General features: G+C 41.8%; 1 protein-coding gene across 1 annotated transcript in view; it reads left to right on the top strand.

Annotated features, from left to right (window-relative positions):
• LOC306759980 (uncharacterized protein) overlaps positions 1-4,990 on the top strand; it is a gene marked incomplete at its 3' end in the record, with an annotated part of 123,439 nt that extends 118,449 nt beyond the window's left edge. Inside the window, exons 5-6 of the mRNA XM_079245726.1 lie at positions 2,435-2,616; positions 4,866-4,990. Coding sequence (XP_079101852.1) covers positions 2,435-2,616; positions 4,866-4,990 — 307 coding nt within the window. The remainder of the gene's footprint in view (positions 1-2,434; positions 2,617-4,865) is intronic.
• Between the last annotated feature and the right edge of the window lie 19,534 nt (positions 4,991-24,524).

Raw genomic sequence — 24,524 nt, 5'->3', positions numbered from 1 at the left:
ATTCTGATGTGAGCCATTGATTTGCCTCGGCAGCCAATTACTATGTGGGCCGAGGTTATCCATTCAGTCAATCTGCTTGGAGAAACACCCCCCCTCACCCTCCTCAGCGCCCCTGTGTCCATTGTACTTTTTGTGCTCTAAAATGCTGGATTAAAACGGTATTATTAACTGTTCCAGGTGAAAAGTTGCAGTTAGAAATAATGAGTCTTGATTCCTTTGGCCTTCCATCAGGGGGCCAGGCAGCACTGAAAGGTGTATGTCTTGATATTAAGTGGCTGCTGATTGTAGGAAATGATACAATGTGTAGCTGTTCAACCACCTCGGAGTCAAGCTATGACGATTAGCCCCTCCATCAGTCACATGGACCTAATGATAATGAACTGATGGCGGGGATAGTTAGTATGCTCAGCATGAATCACACAAAGTGCATAGTTCTCTACTAAGACTAGAAGAGGATTCTCTCTGTCTTACAGCAACTATCACAGCCCTTTCAGCATGGTTTGTTTGTCTGCGCATCATTCAAGATTTCTACCTCTGCTCTTGCTTTGGTGTCATTTCAAAAGCAGCTATGAAGAAACGCTTCACCTGATCGGAAAGTTTTACATTTCAAGAAGAACTCCGAGTTAGCAGATTCAACAGTTTTTGAAGAACAGCTTCAAGTACCCACCTTCTGTATGATGCCAGTCTCACATTGTTGTGGATTCAGTTTGATCCACTTTTTTCTACGTTAGTTAGTGTCATTAAGGTTTCCAGGCATGTATGAAGAGCTTAGTGAAGTCCCACAACAGCATTTTATTCAGGTTGGGGAGCCATTCACTTCTAGTTATGATGCTTTGTTTGGAAAGATTGGACTTCCCTTCATCACCCCTGATAGTTGCCCTCGGTATCTCTTCATTTCCAGACGTTTGACCCCTGGGTGTTGGTCTTGATTTTAGTTGAGGCTAATGTCAAGCCTCATCAAAGCATTTTTTTTTACCTAAAACATCCCTCAACCTCATCTCCCTGGCTCTGTACTGAAGACTCATCCATTACTTCATCATCACCACCTTGGTCCTGTTTGGGATTTCCAGCAAAAACTTGAAAACACTCCAGTATGTCCGGACCTCAGCTGCTAGACTTTTGACCCACATTGAGCACTCCCACCCTCGTACATCTCAACTGGTTCCCAGTTACAGATCACCTAGAAGTCCTTCAATAACCTGGACCAGGAATGTCTCTACGCTGGTCCTCAGAGGCCATTGTCCTGCAGGATTTACATGTAGGACTAGCAAGCATGTGAACGATTATGCTCACAACGCAGATAGCTACTTATGCAAACAGGAAGTTAAAAGTCAGGTATTTTGTCAGCTCTCAGTAGGAAGCAAAGTTCCTATGAGATTACTCATAGTCTTCATCTCTGCATGTTCACAAAGTTCCTTCAGTAGCAAAACGTGGTTCTGTTTAATATATGTTTAATTGTAAAAGAAGCAAGCTGCATCCGACAGCTTGTTGACATCCCCAGTGGAGAGAAGCTGCATCATGTGGACACATCGTGTCAGGATAAACTTTCTGCTGAGTCAGATCCAGCTGTAAAATAAACCCTTCACAACTCAAGTTTAAAACATCTATGTTCAAGAACACACACCTGGTCATGCTCTCTTTCATGCACATCACACCCATATACACAACACGTCCCCCTCCCCCTCTCTGCACGAATATTAACTTTGACTTCTGCTTTTATCTGATAAACTGAAACATGAAATGAACATAACTGAAGAAAAACTTCTGGAAATAAACATCTGGATTGGAAGCGAGGCGAGGAAACAATATTTTGCGGATCTGTCCACACTGACGTTCATGTCTCGCATCACCAAGGACTGCAGAGAGTGTCGCCATGGGAACCGACCGACTGAGGGCAAGCTGGGCAAAACCACAGCCAGGACTGCAGTGCAGGACCCTACCAATCCCCCTCCACCAGAGGGATCTCAATGGGAATCCTGCAGACTGAGTAGGCGCCACCCCCAACATCGGGCTAAATTATAATGCTCAGATGGGCTTCTGTGGTGTAAAGAGGCAAAAAAAAAACTCATGAATCGTCAGGTTCAGGGTTGGAATAACCAAACTGCCTGGATGGGACACAAAGGTGCAGCAGATCCCCATGCAGAGACATTTAGGAGGCTGTCGAGCATCTCAGATAGTTTCTAAAGACAAGGTTTAACTGGACGGGTTGGTTGCATCAAATCAGCATGAAAAGTAATCTGGATTTCAGCGGGAGTCTCCCACACACACACTAAGACCTAGTTAATGGGAGGGCAGGGAATTAATAAGATGAGGATTATGGTATTATACTAACAACGTTGTTTGGGAGGAGAGTGAATGTAGCTAATTGGACAGATATATGTGGGATGAAACCTGAAGATCTGAAATCGTGGTGGGACTTTTTTCTTTGTTGTAGGTGTGTATCCAGTTACCTGAGCAGTCAATACCAGCAGGCTGAGCAGTACGCCTTCACAGTTCAACCCAGAAGCAGCCTGGAACGCCGGGATCGGTCTAAAGAGGCCCCAGCTGCAGAGGGTCAGGCTTCACCGCCAGCCTCACCCAGTCGGGGAGAGGAGAACAAAGTGGATGTGCTGAAGAGTGTGCATCTCTGCTTTTCTGAAGCAGAGGGAGTCTGAGAGGGAAAATAAATGTTTTAGGTATGACTCCAACAGCCATTTGAGCATATCTGTGCGACTTTCATGAGATTTTACACTTTAGAATTTGTTTTTTTCAAGGTGCAACACAGCCTTGTTTTTCCACTGCATTAAAACTGACACTCTCGCTTTATTCCAGGAGTACATAAGCACAAGTTGCAAATTGATGATAAAAAAGAGAGTGCACGCAGTCTGCATGAGTGTGTTCAAGCTCCGAGAGAGAGAAAAAACCTTTCTCCTTCTTTAATGATGCCCACACAGAGACAATGGGGCGCCGTTCTGATTAGTGTCACCTGTCCTTGTGCATCTCATCAGCTCCATTATGGCTCCATCTCCCATGCTTCTTCTGCTAATTGAATAGCCCGTGAAGTGGTGACAAGGACGGGGGCGAGAACAACGTCTGTCCCACTGCTGCCTCAGAAATGAGAGGAAAGCTTCCCAGAGAGACACGAGCTGTGGAAACACAAACTATTATCAGACAGACAGAAACGTGCTAACAAGTAGCCCTCATGTTATATTACCATCAAATCCAGAACAGATTGTTTTATGGATAACAGCTGCGAATTAGCAGCAGATTTATCTATTTGGTGAAGATGCAGCATCTTGTCTCAGAATCAGATCTCTCCTTTAAAATGCTTGCATGAGAAAAGGGATATAATTCACAGCTAGCATAGCTTAGCTTAGCTTATAAGGGAAAATCAGAATCATTTAAGGCCTTTTTTCAACTTTCATTGTTATGCTACAACACTTGCGTTATGCTCTTGCTACTAGAAGGGCATTGATATTTAAACTTCAGAGCAATTTGGGGGGGGGCAAAACAGCAAAAACAAGCTGGTAAATTTAGAAAGCAAGCTAAGAAATTAAATTTCCAAGCTGGTGACTCAGTTTGCCAACCATGATTATCTTTCTATGTTGTTGTTTGTTGACCAAAAGCTTATAGAAAGTGTTAATGGAGCATTTTCTGATTTTTTTTATAATGACACATCTGCAAAAATAGAACAAATGCTACTTCGGTTTTTAGAAATGACCAAGTCAGACGCTCCGTAGTCTCAGCAAGCATGAAGAAAGTATTTTTTCAAGTGCTTTGTTGCTGTTTGAGACTCGGGAAATGACCTATAGCAGAAAGAAGTGATGAATTAAGGACTGAAGCTGAAAATATACTTGTTTTTAATCACATTGTATGCAACAACTAGCAGCAGTGTAGTAAGTCATTTGTCCAGGAGTGAAGTCAAAGGGACGACAAACTTGTTGACAAAGTACAAACAGCTTTATGATGCACCACTGTCAATAACTTCATCTGTTGTCATGTCATGTTTATTATTTTGTTTACATACAAAATCACCATAAACAACAACAGCCACATAAGGGCAAACAGGTTTTGCTTTTTTTTCCAGCAAAGTGGACTTTACATGAACAAAGTGGATGAAGTTGTCCAGCCTTGTTGTCACTGTCTCGCCTTGAAATGAAAGAAAAAAAAACACAAAATAAAGGCAGTGGCAAGATCAGAGTTATTTTTCAGGCCTGACAAAGTTTTTCCTGAAGCAGCAGTTTTCTAATTAATGTGTGTAAATAAATGCAAGTGTACTGCACAGGAGCCTGTCCTGAACTGTGTGATAAGTACATGAATGTTGCTGAACCACTATGCTACTGAAAAACTTTAATAAATGAAAACATATAAAAACAGAGACTTGCCTCACATTTTCACCTTAAATGAGTTTTCAGTTCTGTCTGGATCCAGTTACGGGAGACCATAACATATTAATAATAAAAATATTATACTTATCTGAAAAGAAAAGTTCAAACTGTGAGTGTGTAAACATTAGCAGCTGTGAGAAAGGGCCGCGGCGTGAGTATCGTCCCGCCTGGCAGCTTTTTATAGGAATCTACCTGAGTCTGAGCCTCCGCTCCGTTCTCGCTCTCATTCTGCCAAATAGTGAGCTCTGCAGGCTTACGGACATCAATCCCTTTCTGCTTCATCTTCCAATCACCACAAAGTACCGCTCAGCTATGCAGCTCCTCAGCTTGCGCCTCGCCACGAACAGAATTGGCTTTACAGTAATAAGCCTCACTGATTTTGCTGTTAAATGCCACAAGAACAGTGACCCCCACGCCTGTATGGTTCTGAGGCTTAGTGTGTGCGTGGGAGGCCAGATGGACACTTCCATGAGTGTATGTGAGTGGATTATTCTGCAGGCTACATCTGGGGCTCCACATGGTACAGCAGACTGCAGCATGAGGAGCAGGCGGGAACGTCTCTACCCACCACCGAGGGCATCACAACAAACGGCAGGCAGAAAGGTTACAGGAGGAATAAGTAGGAAAAACCTCTAGTTCCTGAAGACTGAGGGGAATCAGTGTGAAAACGGAAATAATTCTGATAAATGAAAGCAAATCAGACAAACTGAAAACACCCAAATGGCCGTTATTATTTTAGCGTCTTTACATCCCGCTGAGATAAATGCAGCTTTGTAATTGCTGGATGATCTACTGTGATCACCAGCTACACTCAGCAGCCACTTCATCAGATTCACCTCTTCAATTACTTAATAATGCAAATATCTGGCAGAGAGGAGCCCAGTGCATCATGGGAAGTCACCCAGCTGTCGAAGCTTATAGCAGCAGGACTAAAGGGTGGTTAAGTGTCACCAAGCAAGGCCAACAATATGCTTCATAAAAAAAGAAGAGTTTGGAGCCTCGCTGAAAAGGTAGCAAGGATGACTGGGAGCTGCTTCCACAGGAAGGGGTCTGATAACTGGAGGTTCTGCCTCCCATTCTGCCTTTAGAGCCTCCAGGAACCACCTGTAAACCTGCAGCCTGGCTGCGTGGAGTGGAGCTCTGTTGGAATGGATCTAACAGGGAGCTGATGAGGAGTCGACAAAACTTGGGAAATTAGATCTATGCTGATTGTTCTCATCAGAAATCACGCTGCAGCTTTTTGGATCAGATGGAGACTTTATAGATCATTTGCTGGACAGATCAATACAGAGAAATGGCAGCAGTCTGGAAGTAACAGAACCATGGACCAGTTTGTCGGCACCAATTTGTGCCAGTATGATCCTCATTTTGGGGATATAACATTGTTTTATATGGTGGTCGTAGGGCTCCATTACCAGCCTGGCCCACATACTGTACGTCTGGCCCAATTATGGCCCAAATGTGGCCTTGTACAGCGTTGACTAAATGAGAGATAAGCTGCGAAAACTCAGTCACATGACCACCACACGTGGCCCAAAAGCAATACTCCCTGTGATCCGGACGCTTGCCAGTGCCGTAACTGAGCCATACAAGGCCAAAGTAGCCTGATTAGACCCAACGATGTCCACCACCATGAATGTACAGTAAAGCTTTCCTCACATAAACTCTGTATTTTGGTATAAAAATCATGTTGTGAGTTGTTTGGATAGGAAATTATTTATATTAAAGTTCATTAATGAAAATGAATGGAGATGTTAAGTTAAAGGTTTTAAACGGATGGATTCATTCGAATGGTAAAAGACTGTATTTCAGACTTTCAGAAAAATATGCACAGACCGTTGTGTTAAAAAGAAAACAACCCATGATTCATTTGGATGAGAACGTGAGTTACGTTCCGAAGGAAAAAAGGAAGAGAAGCTGTTTAGAGAAATGGTTTTGCTGTAGCATGTCCAGAAGCAGCCGTTCCTCTGCAAGCCAGAGTCTGGGCTCATCCCAAACATGGTGTACTTCACCCAGGTATTCCTGACCACCAGTAAACCTGGAATGCTGACAGATTGGTTGAAACCAGTGTGTTTAACTGTAAATGGACCATAAAATGTTTTATTCTACTGAAGGAAGGAAAGCAAACCATCTGACAAACACTTCAGATGCAAGTTATGACTGTCAAATGGTGCATTTACTGACTACAAGGAAACCTGAATCTCCAAACTGCAATTGGACCATCTGAAACAGGCCAGCGACTTCTGAGTCCGTAACTCTCAGAAGTTAATCAACTTATCAACTGCTTAACGCCGCTGAACTCCTTCATGTGTTCTGAAGAACTTTAAAAAGTTTTCCTTCCTGCTAAGTGGATTATATAACAGCTTCTGAGCATTTCTTGTTGAGAGCAAACAACAAAACAAGCCTGCAGGCTTTTTGCTCTTTGTATGATGAAATTGACGCAATATTGATTCCTAACCTTCCACTTCCAGTGATCACCAAACGCAGCATGACAGAGCCCGTCAGCATGAGAGCCCATTATGAGATGGATCAAAGGTCATTTATTTTTCTTTATACAAAAATATTATATATACATACATCCTACAAAATGATTGCTGGGAGAGGTTCCAGCTCGCTGCAACCCTTAACTGGACTTAGCGGTTAGCTTGTTAGCTGTTAGTGAGGGGCAACAATTACCATTTATAACCAGAATTAATCATCTAAAATTTCACAATATATTGGTAATTGTTACATGAAAAATATCCTTTTCCTTTAAAAAAAAAAAAAAAGTGCAGTAAAGTTTGTTTATCATTTTTAGCAGCGGTAACACGGTAACAGTTCAAACATTGTTGGTAAAATCAGATTTTTATAGAAGAGTAGGATGTAAGTATTTGGATTTACTCACTAAAGGGCAAAACATCAGCAGGAGGAATTTATTGTGTGAAGCTGCTTCTTTCTTCTCACTGCAGCAACAAAATCTGAAATGATTTTTTTGTATCTCTAGTTAGCTCAGATAATTTCAATGTTGCTTTATTTAAGTTGTATATTTTACAATGAAATGTTAAAGGAAATGTTTACACTTTTTTTTGTTTCAGCTATTTTTGTCCCTTTAAGTAGCTGCTGGTATGAAGCATCACGGTTCTATTAAATGTCAATAAAGTAATCTTTAGGGCTGCACGGTGGCACAGTGGTTAGCACTGTGGCCTCACAGCAAGAAGGTCACAGGTTCAATCCTTGGCTGGGGAGGGGTTTGGACAGTGGCCTTTCTGTGTGGAGTTTGCATGTTCTCCCCATGTATGCATGGGTTCTCTCCAGGTACTCCAGCTTCCTCCCACCATCCAAAGACATGCATGTTAGGTTAATTGGTTACTCTAAATTGCCATTAGGAATGAGTGTGAGTGGCTGTTTGTCTCTGTGTGGCCCTGCGATGGACTGGCAAGCTGTCCAGCATGTACCCTGCCTGTTGCCCAAAGCCAGCTGGGATAGGCTCCAGCTTCCCCACAACCCTGAATTCAATTAAGCAGTTCAGAAAATGAATGAAAAGTATTCTTTAATTCAAAATCTAGAAAAGCAGGCCGTTATATGAGATATATCCTCAAAAATCACATTGTCAGCTTGTTCTGTTCAAATACTTGTTAATATAAATTCTAAATCCACCAGTACTCAGCACATTTTGGCCACCTCCTGGGTTTACAGAGAAGGTGGAAAATATCCAGCAAGCACCAGTTTTCTGGACCAAAATGTGGCACCGGGTTCCCTCCTGTCAGTAAGAACAGGAAACTGAGGCTACAATTCACACAGACTCACCAGAACTGGACAATAGAAGATGGAGAAACGTTGCTGGTCTGATGAGTCTCCAGTTCAGCTCCACATTCACATGGTAGGATCAGAATCTGCTGGAAACATCATGACAACATGGATCCATCCTGCCTTGTTGTCCAGAGGAATGTTACCAACACCTTGTTGACTCCACAACTCTACATATGTCAAATCTTCATGGCGTCATGCATCACTCCATTTCCAAATACACAATTCCATTGAGCATGCTCACAGAACAACACAAAGTCATTTATGCCTCACACTCATATTAAATTGAACCAAAGCCAAGGCCTTTATGAAATCAGAACTCATTAGACGAGTCTGCCTCATAACGAGTGGCCAGATCCATGAGGAGAGATAAAGCTCCCGCTCTGACTGAGATCCAGTCGAACACACCCGCAGCGCTTCAGACCACGTGAACAACACATTTCCTTTGAAGCACCAACACACAGACTTGAATCAGAGAGTCGGCGTGCCAAACGTCCGAGGTTGCACGTGAAGACGGATTTGCTTTAGTTACCTGTTGAGGAGGGTTTAGCTAAACACAGATGGTGTTTGCAAACAAGCAAAGGCAGAAACGTGCTTTCATCAAGTGAGGCCTGTGATGGAATTACACATGATCCAGCGACAGCCTCCGCAGGACGAAGGCTGCGGAGTGTCCAGCCGTGTATTTCCAGCCATCAACACAGCCCTGTCTGAGCCACCGTAGGTCGAGTTGAATAAATTAAATGAATTACCAGCTGCCTTGTGCAAGCTCGCAGGATGCAGGGTGGCATGAAGACGCCATTACAACAATCATAGGGATATCTGCACAGTCTTGTGTTAAAGGAATTACACATAGCATCCAGAGCCTTTAAAAGACTCTGACAGTTTTGCGCACACTTGCAAGTTAGTGTGACATGAAACTGTGTGCAGCTGCAGAACTGCTGGGCTGCAGCTCGGTCTGAGTCAGGGGCGTAGCGCTGACTGAGAAGTCAAAAAAAAGTCTTATTGTGATGCAAATGGACACAGTATTGTGCTTAAACAATGCATTAATGTGTCGTCTTTTCAGAGGATAACATCACCAGATGCACAATAACACACACCGATGTCCTATTTAAGGAGATATGACATCAAATCCTGACAGTGCAAGAAGTGCTTACTGCCTGTCCAAGTGCTTTTGTATCCGGCTTTGATAAAAACAGATGAAGGATAGAAGGCTTCCTCCGAGTCCCAGCCGCTCTTTAGGAGAGTCCATTTACATAATATTATGTATATTGTATTCTGCCTCCTCCTGATGTTTGAATGTAACCTGAATTCAAGTCTGAGACTGGGAGAAGTGTTGAACGCGAGACACGTGGCAAGGTGTCCGATAACTTTGTCTTCCACCTGTAATCTGATGCTGCGCAGAGGAGCGATTGGCCTCACTTCCCCTTCGGGGTGATTTATGATTGAGGACATGTTAATAAAAATATCAAAACAATCTGAGCTCTGCGGGGGAAGATATCGGCCCGCTACGTACATCATGCTCGACAGGCCCAAGCAAGAAAAGGCCTGCTTGCCGATATGATGCTGCTATGAATGCCCCATTGCCCTGCTCCTCAATAGCATATGCAGCTTTTGTTTGTTTGATTTTTGTTATTTTTGGAGGATGGGGGTGTTGGTACTACAAACACCAAGGTGACATTTGCATGAGCTCGTGCTTCCCGCATGCAGCTCACTGCTTGATGTGTGAAGCTACTTGTTCCCTCTATCGAGACAGCATTGTGTAAAAGTCTTGAGCCAGCCTTCTTCTCTTAAAAGTAATGTTGATCAAAACTTCTCTGGACTTTTTGATCACATCAAAGTTGTTGACTTTGGCTGTATTTTAACTCATTGTCTGCATTCTACTTTACCATTATCAGAATATGCACTTACTGGTCACTGTCAGGTCCACCTTGGTGTACCGGAGTGGAACTCCTTTCATAACCGATTTATCTTTGTGTCATAGATTCAGCAAAATGTTGAAAACCTTCCTCTGAGATTTTGTTCCATGTTGACATGACCTCATCATGATGAGAATCTCCCGTTCCACCTCATCATGATGAGAATCTCCCGTTCCACCTCATCATGATGAGAATCTCCCGTTCCACCTCATCATGATGAGAATCTCCCGTTCCACCACATCATGGTGAGAATCTCCCGTTCCACCTCATCATGATGAGAATCTCCCGTTCCACCTCATCACCATGAGAATCTCCTGTTCCACCTCATCACCATGAGAATCTCCCGTTCCACCTCATCACCATGAGAATCTCCTGTTCCACCTCATCACCATGAGAACCTCCCGTTCCACCTCATCACCATGAGAATCTCCTGTTCCACCTCATCATGATGAGAATCTCCCGTTCCACCTCATCATGATGAGAATCTCCCGTTCCACCTCATCATGATGAGAATCTCCCGTTCCACCTCATCATGATGAGAATCTCCCGTTCCACCACATCATGGTGAGAATCTCCCGTTCCACCTCATCACCATGAGAATCTCCTGTTCCACCTCATCACCATGAGAACCTCCCGTTCCACCTCATCACCATGAGAATCTCCTGTTCCACCACATGATGATGAGAATCTCCCGTTCCACCTCATCATGATGAGAATCTCCCGTTCCACCTCATCACCATGAGAATCTCCCGTTCCACCTCATCACCATGAGAATCTCCCGTTCCACATCATCATGATGAGAATCTCCCGTTCCACCTCATCACCATGAGAATCTCCCGTTCCACATCATCATGATGAGAATCTCCCGTTCCACCTCATCATGATGAGAAAATCCCGTTCCACCTCATCATGATGAGAAAATCCCGTTCCATCTCATCACGATGAGAATCTCCCTGTTACGTGCATTATCAAACTTGTCATCCCTGTTATCTCCAGGTGGTTCCAAGTAGCTGAAGTGGAGATCTGCCTAGCTTGGGATCTATTGGCTGGTTCAAATTCGGATGCTCCAATCAGCACTAAAGATCACCCTTTAAAAGAGCAGCACCTGGAGGCCATCAGGCTCTTCTTTGTTTTTGCTTGTGTTTGTTAATGGCATGGTGGAACAGGTATGTGGGGAGGCATGAGGACCAGGTAAGTTGGGGCGCCCTTTACATTTCCAAATGCAGAAAACATTGTATAGACACACTAGGGCTGGAGGCTGTTGCCACCCCTTGTAAACGTTTTGGTCAAGCTGGTTATTAGATCAGTTAGATAGGAGTTTATTTGGTTTTCATTTGGTTCACAGATACAGTCTGAGTTAGGCCTCATTTTGTTTTATTGTTTTCTTTGATTTTGGCACAGCCTAAATGTCCCATCCTCTCCCACAGGTTCCATAATCCTGCCATATCCGAGACCTGTAAATAAACGTGTCAACCCTCTATACTTGTCTTGTCTCCCTCTGTGGTTGTCAGGTTGCACTCCTCCCAGGGGACGTAACACTCCCGTTCCACCACATCATGATGCGAATCTCCCGTTCCATCTCATCATGATGAGAATCTCCCGTTCCACCACATCATGATGAGAATCTCCCGTTCCACCACATCACCATGAGAATCTCCCGTTCCATCTCATCATGATGAGAATCTCCCGTTCCACCTCATCATGATGAGAATCTCCCGTTCCACCACATCACCATGAGAATCTCCCGTTCCACCTCATCACCATGAGAATCTCCCGTTCCATCTCATCATGATGAGAATCTCCCGTTCCACCACATCATGATGAGAATCTCCCGTTCCACCACATAATGATGAGAATCTCCCGTTCCACCTCATTATGATGAGAATCTCCCGTTCCACCACATCATGATGAGAATCTCCCGTTCCACCACATCATGATGAGAATCTCCCGTTCCACCTCATCACCATGAGAATCTCCTGTTCCACCACATCATGATGAGAATCTCCCGTTCCACCTCATCACTATGAGAATCTCCCGTTCCACTTCATCATGATGAGAATCTCCCGTTCCACCTCATCACCATGAGAATCTCCCGTTCCACCTCATCATGATGAGAAAATCCCGTTCCATCTCATCATGATGAGAATCTCCCGTTCCACCTCATCATGATGAGAATCTCCCGTTCCATCTCATCATGATGAGAATCTCCCGTTCCACCTCATCATGATGAGAATCTCCCGTTCCACCACATCAACATGAGAATCTCCCGTTCCATCTCATCACGATGAGAATCTCCCGTTCCACCACATCATGATGAGAATCTCCCGTTCCACCTCATCAAGATGAGAATCTCCCGTTCCACCACATCACCATGAGAATCTCCCGTTCCATCTCATCATGATGACAATCTCCCGTTCCATCTCATCATGATGAGAATCTCCCGTTCCACCACATCACCATGACAATCTCCCGTTCCATCTCATCATGATGAGAATCTCCCGTTCCACCACATCACCATGAGAATCTCCCGTTCCATCTCATCATGATGAGAATCTCCCGTTCCACCTCATCATGATGAGAATCTCCCGTTCCACCACATCACCATGAGAATCTCCCGTTCCACCACATCACCATGAGAATCTCCCGTTCCATCTCATCATGATGAGAATCTCCCGTTCCACCACATCACCATGAGAATCTCCCGTTCCATCTCATCATGATGAGAATCTCCCGTTCCACCTCATCAAGATGAGATTCTCCCGTTCCACCACAGCACCATGAGAATCTCCCGTTCCATCTCATCATGATGAGAATCTCCCGTTCCACCACATCATGATGAGAAAATCCCATTCCATCTCATCACGATGAGAATCTCCCGTTCCACCACATCACGATGAGAATCTCCCGTTCCACCTCATCATGATGAGAATCTCCCGTTCCATCTCATCATGATGAGAATCTCCCATTCCACCACATCATGATGAGAATCTCCCGTTCCACCACATCACGATGAGAATCTCCTGTTCCACCACATCATGATGAGAATCTCCCGTTCCACCACATCATGATGAGAATCTCCCGTTCCACCACATCATGATGAGAATCTCCCGTTCCACCTCATCATGATGAGAAAATCCCGTTCCATCTCATCACCATGAGAATCTCCCGTTTCACCACATCATGATGAGAATCTCCCGTTCCACCTCATCATGATGAGAATCTCCCGTTCCACCTCATCATGATGAGAATCTCCCGTTCCACCTCATCATGATGAGAATCTCCCGTTCCACCACATCACGATGAGAATCTCCCGTTCCACCACATCATGATGAGAATCTCCCGTTCCACCACATCATGATGAGAATCTCCCGTTCCACCACATCATGATGAGAATCTCCCATTCCACCACATCATGATGAGAATCTCCCGTTCCACCTCATCAAGATGAGAATCTCCGTTTCACCACATCATTAAGAGAATTTCCCGTTATCAGTAAGCCATCTTCACAATGTCTACATGACTGAATGTACTGGGTTGCTGGAATTTTATTGACTGTTTACATATTTGTTTTAACACACAGTTCAACAGATGGACCAAACACGTGTATGTTTTCCTTTATAAGCTATAACACTGGCCTCTACATCTAGCATAGGAAAGGTTCCTAACTCAAGGGATGAGCCAGTGCTGTTCCTACATGTGAACCAGAAAAACATCTGACTATATCTGACCCAACTTATTTGATTCCAGATGAACTACGTATAGGGAGGAATTAGAAAAACTCCAAAGACAGAGGAGGGGATCTCCAGAGCAACAGACCCGCAGGTGTTACACCAGGGGTGTCCAACTATGGTCCTCAAAAGTCAAACTCCTGCAGGTTTTTAATGTGTTCCTGTTCCATCGAGGACAGCTTTGGAGACCACTGTATTAGAGGTTTCTCTTCTCAAATGCACCTGATTCAGATGAAATAGATCGGCTTCTGGTTAGTTAATCATTAAAATGAATCAAGTGTTTAAACAAGGAAACACATTCGACCCAAAAGAAGAATCTGGATTTTCAGTGTATTTGCTGGATCTCATCGGAAATATGTGGTTGTTGTGAGGCCATTCTCAAAGTGCATTTAAAGAGACATCTAATGCATTGTAGTGCCTCATAGTTTCCCTGTTCCAGCAACGGTAGCCACTGTGTAACAAACAACCTCAACAACACTGATGAAACCATGCCATCCAATGCTTCATGGAGTTTTCACTCAAAAGAAGAGGTTCATGTTTTCGTAAATTTCCCAGACTACATGGCATCATATAGATCTGGTTAGATCTGGTTTTCCTCCTCTGTATGTATAGTTAAATGGTTTCATTAGCTTCATAGTCGCAGTAAAATTTCATAGAACGCAGCTTTTACTAAAGGTGGACTACAAGCCGGCGTTAACAAGCTGCATTTACAGGGACGAAAAGCAACTTCACCGCAACTGTAAAAGTTACTGAAAGCACGTGAGCATACACTTCTGTAGCAATCAGGCTGGTAATGAGTTGCCATGGTGATAAGTAACACCGTCTAAAATCCTTCTCCATCTTGAGCTCCTTCCACCTGGACGAGCCCCATCACGCTGTGATTGAAAGTGCCCCGTTTCGCTCTCTTGGCAACGGTGAAAACGTCTGCTGCTGATGCTGCATTTCTCTAAATGACAGGTAAGGGGATTTTCTAACGCTTTCTTATTCCACATTAGTGCCTTTTGTCCCTTACCAGTGGCTGTAGTTTCAAGATGGCAGGTTGTCATGGTGCTTCCCTACCAGTTTACCCATTATATGTTTTGAACATATCAATAATCCTTTGCTTACAAAAAGGGTCAGAGTTTAGTGGAGTTCATAATACACTGATGATAACAAATAAATAAATGCAGATATTGATTTTATCCCTTAAAGGAAGGGAAACAGGGAGAAAAGGCTGAGATGTGCCTCATAAAAACTAGATTAAAAATCAGTGGCAACAGGTCTGATGCAGGGCTGGATCCTCCTGACACAGTGACTGGAAGACACGAGTGTCACATATCGCTCGTGCTTTGAAAACTAGCACAGTTTGATATGATTAAACCCAGAGGACAGCGGTGAGGAGCATCTGCAGCCTGCACTTACCAGAGGATGCAGATCTGACCCTCTGCAGAAGCATCTTCCAAATTGTTCCTTAAATACCTTCAGTGACTGGATGACAAGATGTAACAGCCTCCACCCTCACCCTTGATGGATTCATACTGAGTTTGGGCATGTACGCCTGTAACACTCACTCAATTCCACTTCCAATATCACTGTGGCTGAAATCTCAATGATTTTCTGCCTCAGCCTCTTGCCTGGACACAAAATCATTTCAAAGCACACGGTTAAATAAAAAAAGTCTGAAATATGAGATCCACTTCAAGCATACTGGAATATGGTGGCGGAACGCAGGATGTAGCCGTGCTCACAGTGTGATTCTGACTTTGGTTGCTTCTGTGGGAAACTTTCCTGGAATAATTACTGCATTCAGCTCACCGTGCTGCTGCTGTGAGAAGAAGAAGTAGTCATTTTCTTTCTTTTATTACAATGACAGATATTCAAAGTTCTTATCTTTATGACTGGAGACGCTTATATTTCCTAAAGGCTGAAGCTTATTACAGGTAATCATGATGTCAAGACTGTCACTTGTCAGATTTACATGAGGAGAAAGGAAAACAGTGAAGAGATTAGCCAAATAACAGACTTCAGCCATCCTTGTTTCACTGTAACATGACACTGAACTTCTGTTTGTGCATTTTAAAATTCAGTTCAGTTTAGCTTTATTTGTGAAATTCCAACTCCTAACAAGGTCAACTCAGGGCACGTTGATGATTTACATCAGTCCAGTTTATAATAACTGCGTTCATATGAAACAATCTATAAAATAATGATGTTGCTGAGGAAACCAATGATTGCATCAGAGCTTGCCAGTCCTCCATCCTGAGATGCACGAGGAGACAGTGGAGAGAAAAACCTCCATCAGAACCAGAACCAGGAAGGAAAACCTCCATCAGAACCAGGATCAGGAACTAAATCCTCCAATCAGAACCACAACCACGAAGAAAACGTCCATCAGAACCACCAATAAGAATGTCCATCAGAACCGGACCATTTTAGACAACTACTTTCTCCTGCAGTTCATCCAAACAAAGTCATTCTTGTTCAGTGTTTCTCTGATTGGATTGTTGCTAACATCCAACATGCTAACTGGAGAGTCTGAGATAGAGAACCTTTCCAGTAATGACATAAGTAGAACGCGATCTTTTCCTGGATAAATCGACAGTAAATCAGGGATGGCAGTATCAATATTTTGAATTTAATACTTTGATATCAGGCATTTATGATGTTGGGTGTTCAGTATTTTTTGAGTATGTATGTAGATACCACCCTGCTAATACAAAACATGACTTTTAATTCATTGCTGAGTTTTAGGCGATAAAACTGTGAAGCCCAGAAACAGTGCTTTCCTACCGGGTCACATGATCAGATGTCATGATCTAGCTTTTTCCTCTTTATTTGAAAGTCTGTTTTTAATACTTTCTGCGCCCTGCCATAATGCTTTTAATGTTTTTATGTAAAGCACTGAACTGTCTTTCCTCTGTTAGTGATGAGGAGGTTTTGTTTACATATTTCATTGATTTAATGTAGATTATTGTATATTATGATTAATTATTTTTATCATATTACTTCTGCATATTATATTTTCTTTTCATCCATTTAAAATACATGAGTAATTTTATATTAATCTGTACTTCTTGTGTTTACGTCTGCATTAAAGACATTAAAGCACCCTTTACAATTGTGATTTTCTTTTTAGAGGCAAAAAGTATTGACATTGGTATTGATGAAAAAGTAGCATAAACTAATGGTATCGTATCGACAGGAAAGATTTTGGTGTCACACATTCCTACAATTATGTCAGCATGATGGACTTGAAGTTGTTTGGAAACCTGATCAAAATAGCTGCGTTTCCATTACATTTTTTTCCCAAAATAAAAGTGACATTTCTACGTTTTGACAAACAGTTTGCGATTTGCCAGTGTTTCTATTGAACAGTGTTTAGTACATAAACTTCCGTTCCTGTAAAATCTCATGTGATTGATGAGATTTTCCAAGAATTGCAGTCTATGCAAAGTAGCCATGTAGCCTCATGTTGGGGTTTTCTACCTGCTGCAGAGAATTTGCTGCAGCTTTTCAAAGCTTTTCTCCCTCATTTTCATTTCTAAAACTGGAAATTTGTTGTTGTTTGTTCCACACCGCGCCATCTTTACCAGACATGAAGTGGTCACATGACCTCCTGCATCACATCCAGGCACATGTTAATGTGAAAAACGTGTTTCCATTACACTTTCCAACATATTTCTCGATCAAAACGTCTGAAAAACCACCTTATGAGGGTATAAAACTTTTTTAACGATATTTGACACTTTTCAAAATGTAGGTGCTTCCATTTGCCTTTTTTTTTTTTTTTTTTTATTGCAATATTGAATTTTTGTGCAATTCAAGGTGAAATGGGAACATAGCTACCAATGGAGTGCAACATTGTTTTCCTTATTTTTTAGTAAATCTGCTATTTGGTGGAAAACCTCCATCCTCCATACTATATCCTCATAATCCTCCCCACCATGTCATCATAACAATGTGTGTGAAAATGTCAGTTTAAGTTGAAAACTTCATTTTGTGGTCATATGGAAAAGTTACAGCCTCTTTATATCCAGTTAAGGGTTTAATTGCATTACAGTAAGGGGGTAATTTGCTATCAACACTACAAAAACCCAACATCTTGCAGCACTACTGTTTCTGTTTGTCATCCATAAACCTCCTGCCTATAACTCTGTAAATCCTTTCATTTTCTCATTAGAACTGTTACTCAGTTGTATATTTTACATTCAGCCAGTTTGAGTCCTCTAAACAGCTCATCTAGAGCCAAATTAACTCAAAGCTATTACTTTTGTTTGTTAATGTGACTGCAGGAGTTCACATGTGTCATGTTGAAAGGGAAACATGTACGATGCTGAACGTAAAATGTTACAGAAAAAGCACCTGGCTGCTCGTTCACACATGACAGTGACACGTTCAGTTGCCATATAATTAATGGAAAGCAGCGTGTGTCTGAATCGTGATTTGGAATCACTGTCTCCCAACAGTTCATAAAAACATTCCTTAAAGACCAATTTTGCCCCACATGAGCTGTTGCGTTCTCACCACGGCGAGCTTGTGTAAATGTCAAGAGAGATCTGCCCTCCTTTTGTTCGCTGCAGAAATTGCCAGCAGCTCATTTCCTCCAGGAACGCATTAACAAAGCAGTTAATTCTGTCATTAATTAAAAGGAATCACAATTCAGTGAACACTTCAAATTAATCTGTTGAGATTTGCTCTCACACAATGCTCACTTTCTATTTTCTTTGTCTCATTAAAGAAACTGCAGCTCAAGAGACATGTTTCTTTTTTTGTTTGTTTGCTTGTGCTTGCGTCAGTCTGGTTCTGTGTAGCTACGTTAGCAAAGCATGGCACCGCTGGCGCCAGGTTTCAGGGTGCGACTCCAAAGCACCCATTCATGCACTATATTCATTTTAAAGACACGGATACGGGGTGACTTTCAGAGGACTGTATCGGGGTGATATTAATGTTTGTTTTGCCTGGAATAATGCTGCAAAATTGTTCCATAAGACCAGTAAAATGTTTGATCTGGCTACTGGCCACACAGAGCTGCTGTATCTTCTCAGTCACTGGGTTATAAATACTAGTGTGCTTGGCATCTCCACAGTATGGAGCTACTTCGAGGGTGATAAGGTGCTAATTAGCGACAGTTAGCACAAGTAAAAAAAAAAAAAAAAAAAACATCTAGAGAATGCCACTGAATGTTCTGCTGATGATCCTTTTTCTGAGACTTGAGACGTCCCTTATTAACACGGTGTACAAGAAACTCTCCTTTTTTTTTTTTAAACGCTCACGCGTTTTTATTTTTATTTTAATCCATTCAGGGGGACCCAGGCTTGACAAATTAAGGCTGTGGAGACATTAGATAGAGATAAGAACTTATCTTTTTCTCTGAGACAGACTTTTATCTACTGTATTTTTCTTCTTTCCCCATCTCTTTGCTCACTGCCCCCTCCCCTAACCCACCGTCACCTCCATTCACTCTGAGGTTGTTAAAGTAATTGGGATGTTATGTGACCAGAGAGGCCAGATAAGTTTTTAACCCTGTCATGGATTAACCTTGTGTGTCTGAGGTAGGTCACAAGAGGTGCAGTTGGAGACATGGTAAGACTCATTTAAGGGGATCTTGATGCTGGAAGACGGCTTGTTTCTTCTGCAGGTACACGTGCAGGAGGTCTGGAGCTTACTTCTGTATGCTGTCAGCGGGTTATTAAGGCGTAAAGAGTATTCTTTTCGTGGGGGGAGGTGAGACAGTCTTCATCTCTGAGTACATCAGTTCCAATCATTCACCCAAGTTTCATCACATGCTTCCTGAGAGCAATTTTAAATGACCTTTTAAAGTTAATCACAGTCATGCTCGGTTGAGTTAGCTTAAAGAGAAGCCAGATTTAAAAAGAAAGGACGAAAAAGAGAAAAAAGAAAACCACGGAATTGTCTCGTAATTTAATCCATGGCAGCAGGGGCAGAGCAAGAGGCCACCTCTGGACACCCCAGGTGCTACCTCAGGTGGTGGACAGGTCACTGGAGGAGTTTGGAAAGCATGGATCACCACTGTCACTACACCAGTTTGAAGTCCATTTTAAAGTGGTTTTCTACTTAATTAACCTGTGAAAATAACGACATTGGTCTGCACATCCTGAGAAGAGATTTGGGTGAATTTGCACGAGAGTAGTCTGTGGGATTTGATTTGATTGGGTAGGGAATTCAGAAGATTTTGCTGCTATGTTTGTTCTGCTGAAGTGGACCAAACTGTCCAAAAAGTCACAAACTCAAGGTGGCTTTCAGCTGAATCTGTCTCATGTGATCAGCAGGAGAGGAAGCCAGATATCCACCATGTTCTATGGTCTGGTTGCTTTCAAACTACAACCAAACAGTATCAGAGGTCATATGTAAGTAACCTAGGGATGGACTGTTAGGAAATTTATATATTTTAAACCTGACATGGACGATGCCTAAATCTTTCCTGTTGTTTATGGCACTTCTTCTTTTTTTTTTTTAATCTAACCCTATACCAATATTTATACTTCTTACCCCTAAAGGAAAATCACTATTGTGCAGTATGCATTAACATCTTTATTGCAAGGTCTTGTGATTGATAAAACTCAAGAACATCAATACTTGGGGAAAAGGAAAAGCTTTTAAAACAATAATAAAATATACTGATAAATAAACAAACACTAAATTAAAATAAATCTTTGAAATGATAAAAAATATTTCAACTAAAGATTATTATTCACTACTTATAATTCACATTTATTACATGCATAATAATAACTTATTATGCAAAAATAATATAATTATAATAAAACATAAGGTGTAAAAATCTGCATTAAATCAGAAATTTTTTTTTTTTTTAAAAACTTATAATCACTAACAACAGCAGCATCATGACATCTGATAGGCTGCCATGGTCATGTGACACAGACAGAATAAGCTGTTGCTGATATTCACATACAATATTATTGCCTGAAACTCTCTGGAGTGAAAATAAATTGCATGTTAGCCAAGTGGTCTTCTGATATTTAAAAAAGTATCAAATCTGATATTTTGACGGGCAGATACCGAAGTTAATGGCTTCAGAGTAATGTCCATCCCAAAAGACCTCTGATTTACACATGGACTAGTTTGTTTCTTAAGTCTGCTCCACATTTACACTGCTCTAAACGAACCATTTAATCCCTGGAAGTGAACCAGGGTTAGTTTAAAGTGGATCAAACTGTACTAGTGTTAAAAATGCCTCCTTTGTCTCTGTGCAAATTTAACTACTAATGTTATGTAAGACAGTTAACCTGATATTAGCAAGAAGTTACACAGCAGTGCTAATCTAGAGCTATGCTAGCACTTAGTTTTAAGATGATGTGAGGAGATTAGGTCATATTTAGCTATCAATTAGTGCATTTAGGGACTACACGTCAAATCAGTGCATCAAGATTTCACATAGGAGCTGAAAATAAACTATAATAATACTCAAAGAGAACCTCAGTATCCATGTTGCCAATCACTGACTAAGCTAGCTCCACATAAACAGGAGGCTAGCCAGGCAGCTAGCTGATTTCAAAATAGCTACAAAATGTGGAAAACTATATCCTGTATCCAGTCTGATTGTAGAGGATGATGTAAATTTCCAAGTGTATGTCTCGGGATATATGTATGTATACAGTGGGGCTCCAAAGTTTGGGCACCCCTGGTAAGAATTTATTTTAATGTGCCAAAGAGAAACTAACAAAAGATGGAACATCTCCAAAAGGCGTCAAATTACAGATTAGACATTCTTTTAACATGTCAAAAAAAGTTCGATCTTACTTCCACCATTTAACCTTTCAAAATAATAAAACACAAAAAATGGCATCTACAAAAGTTTGGGCACCATGCAGTTAGTACCTTGTACTCCCCCCTTTGGCAAGTATGACAGCTTGTAAATGCTTTTTATAGCCAGCCAATAGTCTTTCATATCTTGTTTGAGGTATCTTCACCCATTCTTCCTTGCAAAAGTCTTCCAGATCTTTGAGATTTCTGGGCCATCTGTGACGCATTGCTCTTTTAAGGTCTATCCATAGACTTTCAATTATGTTGAGGTCAGGAGATTGTGAAGGCCATGGCAAAACCTTCACTTCATGCCTCTTGATGTAATCCACCCTGGATTTTGAGGTGTTTTTAGGAACATTATCCATTTGTAGAAGCCATCCTCTCTTTAACTGCAGCTTTTTCACAGATGGCATTAGGTTAGCATCCAAAATTTGCTCAAATCCCATTGAATCCATTTTTCCTTCTACTCGTGACATGTTCCCTGTGCCACTGGCTGCAATACAACTCCAAAGCATGATTGATCCACCCCCATGCTTAACAGTTGGATAGAGGTTCTTTTCATTAAGTTGTGTGCCCTTTCTTCTTCAAATGTACCTGTGCTCATTCCGGCAAAAAAGTTCAATTTTAACCTCATCAATCCACAGAACTTGTTTCCAAAATGCATCAGGCTTGTCTATATGTTCCTTTGCAAACTTCAAATGCTGATTTTTGCGATAAGTACGTAAAAGAAGTTTCCTTCTGATGACTCTTCCATGAAGGCCATATTTGTACAAGTACCTCTTTATAGAGGAATGGTGCACCACGACTCCAGTATCAGCCAGATCTTCCTGGAGGGATCGTGCAGTCACTTGTGGGTTTAGACTTGCTTTTCTTACAATCTTGTGAGCTGTTCTGTCTGATATTTTTCTTGGTCTTCCAGATTTTGCTTTATCCTCCACTGTTCCCAATGACCGCCATTTCTTGATTACATTCGGAACAAAGGATATTAGCATCTGAAAACATTTTGCTATTTTCTTACACCCTTCTCCTGCTTTGTGAGCATCAACTATTTTCAGTTTCAGTGTTCTTGACAGCTGCTTAGAGGAACCCATGGTGCCGATTGTTGACGTAAGGTCAGATGAGTCTGGGCCTTTAAAACCTTAGAGATTGACATCACCTGGTCTTCCCAGACACTAACTGTAAACAATCCAAGACACTGTCAGGTTTCAGTTGTCAAATTACAAGGTCAAAGTACAAGGTACTAACTCTGCAGGGTGCCCAAACTTTTACAGACACCATATTTTGTTTTCTGTTATTTTGAAGGTTTAAATGATGGAAATAAGATGTGTTATAAGAATATCTAAACTGTAAATTGATGCCTTTTCGAGATTTTCCATCTTTTTAAAGCTCCTTATTTGCACATTAAAATAAACTTTTACCAGGGGTGCCCAAACTTTGGAGCCCCACTTTATGTATGTGTGTATGTGGTTGTATAAGATATGCATGTGTATTTATGCATGGACATGCTTTTGTATGTTTACAGTTTATATGTATGTAAAAATAATAATTGTAAATCATAACTGTATTTCACAAAATGAGCCCAGAAAGAATAGCTGCAGCTAGCTGTTGCAAGCTAATGGGGATCCATAAAAATAAAAAAAAAAAGGGAGGAAGGACACAGATCAGGCAGAGACAGACCCCAGACCCAGTACTGGAATCCCGACGGCACCAAGGCCTTTGAAAAGTTCCTGGATCCAAACGGCGATCCGGATCACCACCAAAATTAAATCAGTTCTTCCTTTTCACATTTCCAACAACTCCTGAAAATTAAATGAAAATCCGTCCATACCTTTTTGAGTGATCTTGAACACAAACAGACAAACAGATAAACGCTGATAAAACTTTCTCAGTGGAGGTAACTATACAAGTCAAGGTGGTCTGACACAAGGATCCAGTCTACTACAAAAGCAGTGATCCCCCCGCATAAATCCTTACATATCCTAACTGTAACCCTTAAACAACTAATTTTCCTTTCTATTGATCTCTATAAACTCAGTACAAATATTTCCACTTGACCCAGATTATTAATATCACAGTCGTCATAGCTGTCTGAAGTAGAACACAATCATTTCCTTACTTATGTATGAGCCCCTTGATAAAGTCTTGACCACCCTTTAGTCCTCCCATGCATAGCAGGATAATTAGAAGAGCTGCCTCTCAGAGCATCAAATAAACAATCACCATCAGATGCTCCATCTTTGAGAGCTGTGTATGTACTGTAACTGACCCGGTCGGATGCATGTGTTTATTTTTCCATGTGAAGAGTCGCAGCCTGCAGCAGCACAATCAGAGCAGTGAGATTTATTCTTCTTCAAAGCAGAACACGTGAAAACCACCTGAAATAAATGAGTTTGAGCCTCATGGCTGCAGCCCAGTGCATTTATGTGATGTCAGTGTTTAGATTCCTTTGTTTTAAAGGTCACCGCACCACCTTGTTGATATCTAGACATTTCTTTGTAGCACTAATTGCGTCTACATTCTTGACCATTTTGTCAGACAACGCTAGAGCTGAGGATTCAGAGAAGTGCACGCAGCTTGTTTACTGCGATCAAGATAACAAGGACGTTTCTGTGAAATAACGAAGGCCAGGGCCGATGCAGAAAACATTGTATTTTCCATTTTAATGGTGTTTAAGCGTGAAAGCTGGAGGAGAGATAGCTTGAAAAATGTAACTAAAGGATCGGATTCAGTGGGATCCAAATGGCAAGTGTAGCTGTTGGGCATGATGACGTTCCTTTGATGTGAGCTATAACTAGCTTTAAGCTAGGCCCTGGCACATCACGGCTGCATCCTGACTGATGTGGGTATCCCACTTAGATGAGATGGCCACTTTGTCGAGCCAGCCAACTGTACCTTTAATTTCAAATTCTCTAAAGTCTCAGATGGGATGACATTAAAGGCGCCGGGTCATTAGTGTATTGTAG

This window comes from Telmatherina bonti (genome assembly GCF_933228915.1).
Source record: "Telmatherina bonti genome assembly, chromosome: 8".
Taxonomy (NCBI): Eukaryota; Metazoa; Chordata; class Actinopteri; order Atheriniformes; family Telmatherinidae; genus Telmatherina; species Telmatherina bonti.
The sequence above is the reverse complement of the archived record's forward strand: the minus strand, read 5'-3'. Positions and strand labels throughout refer to the sequence as shown.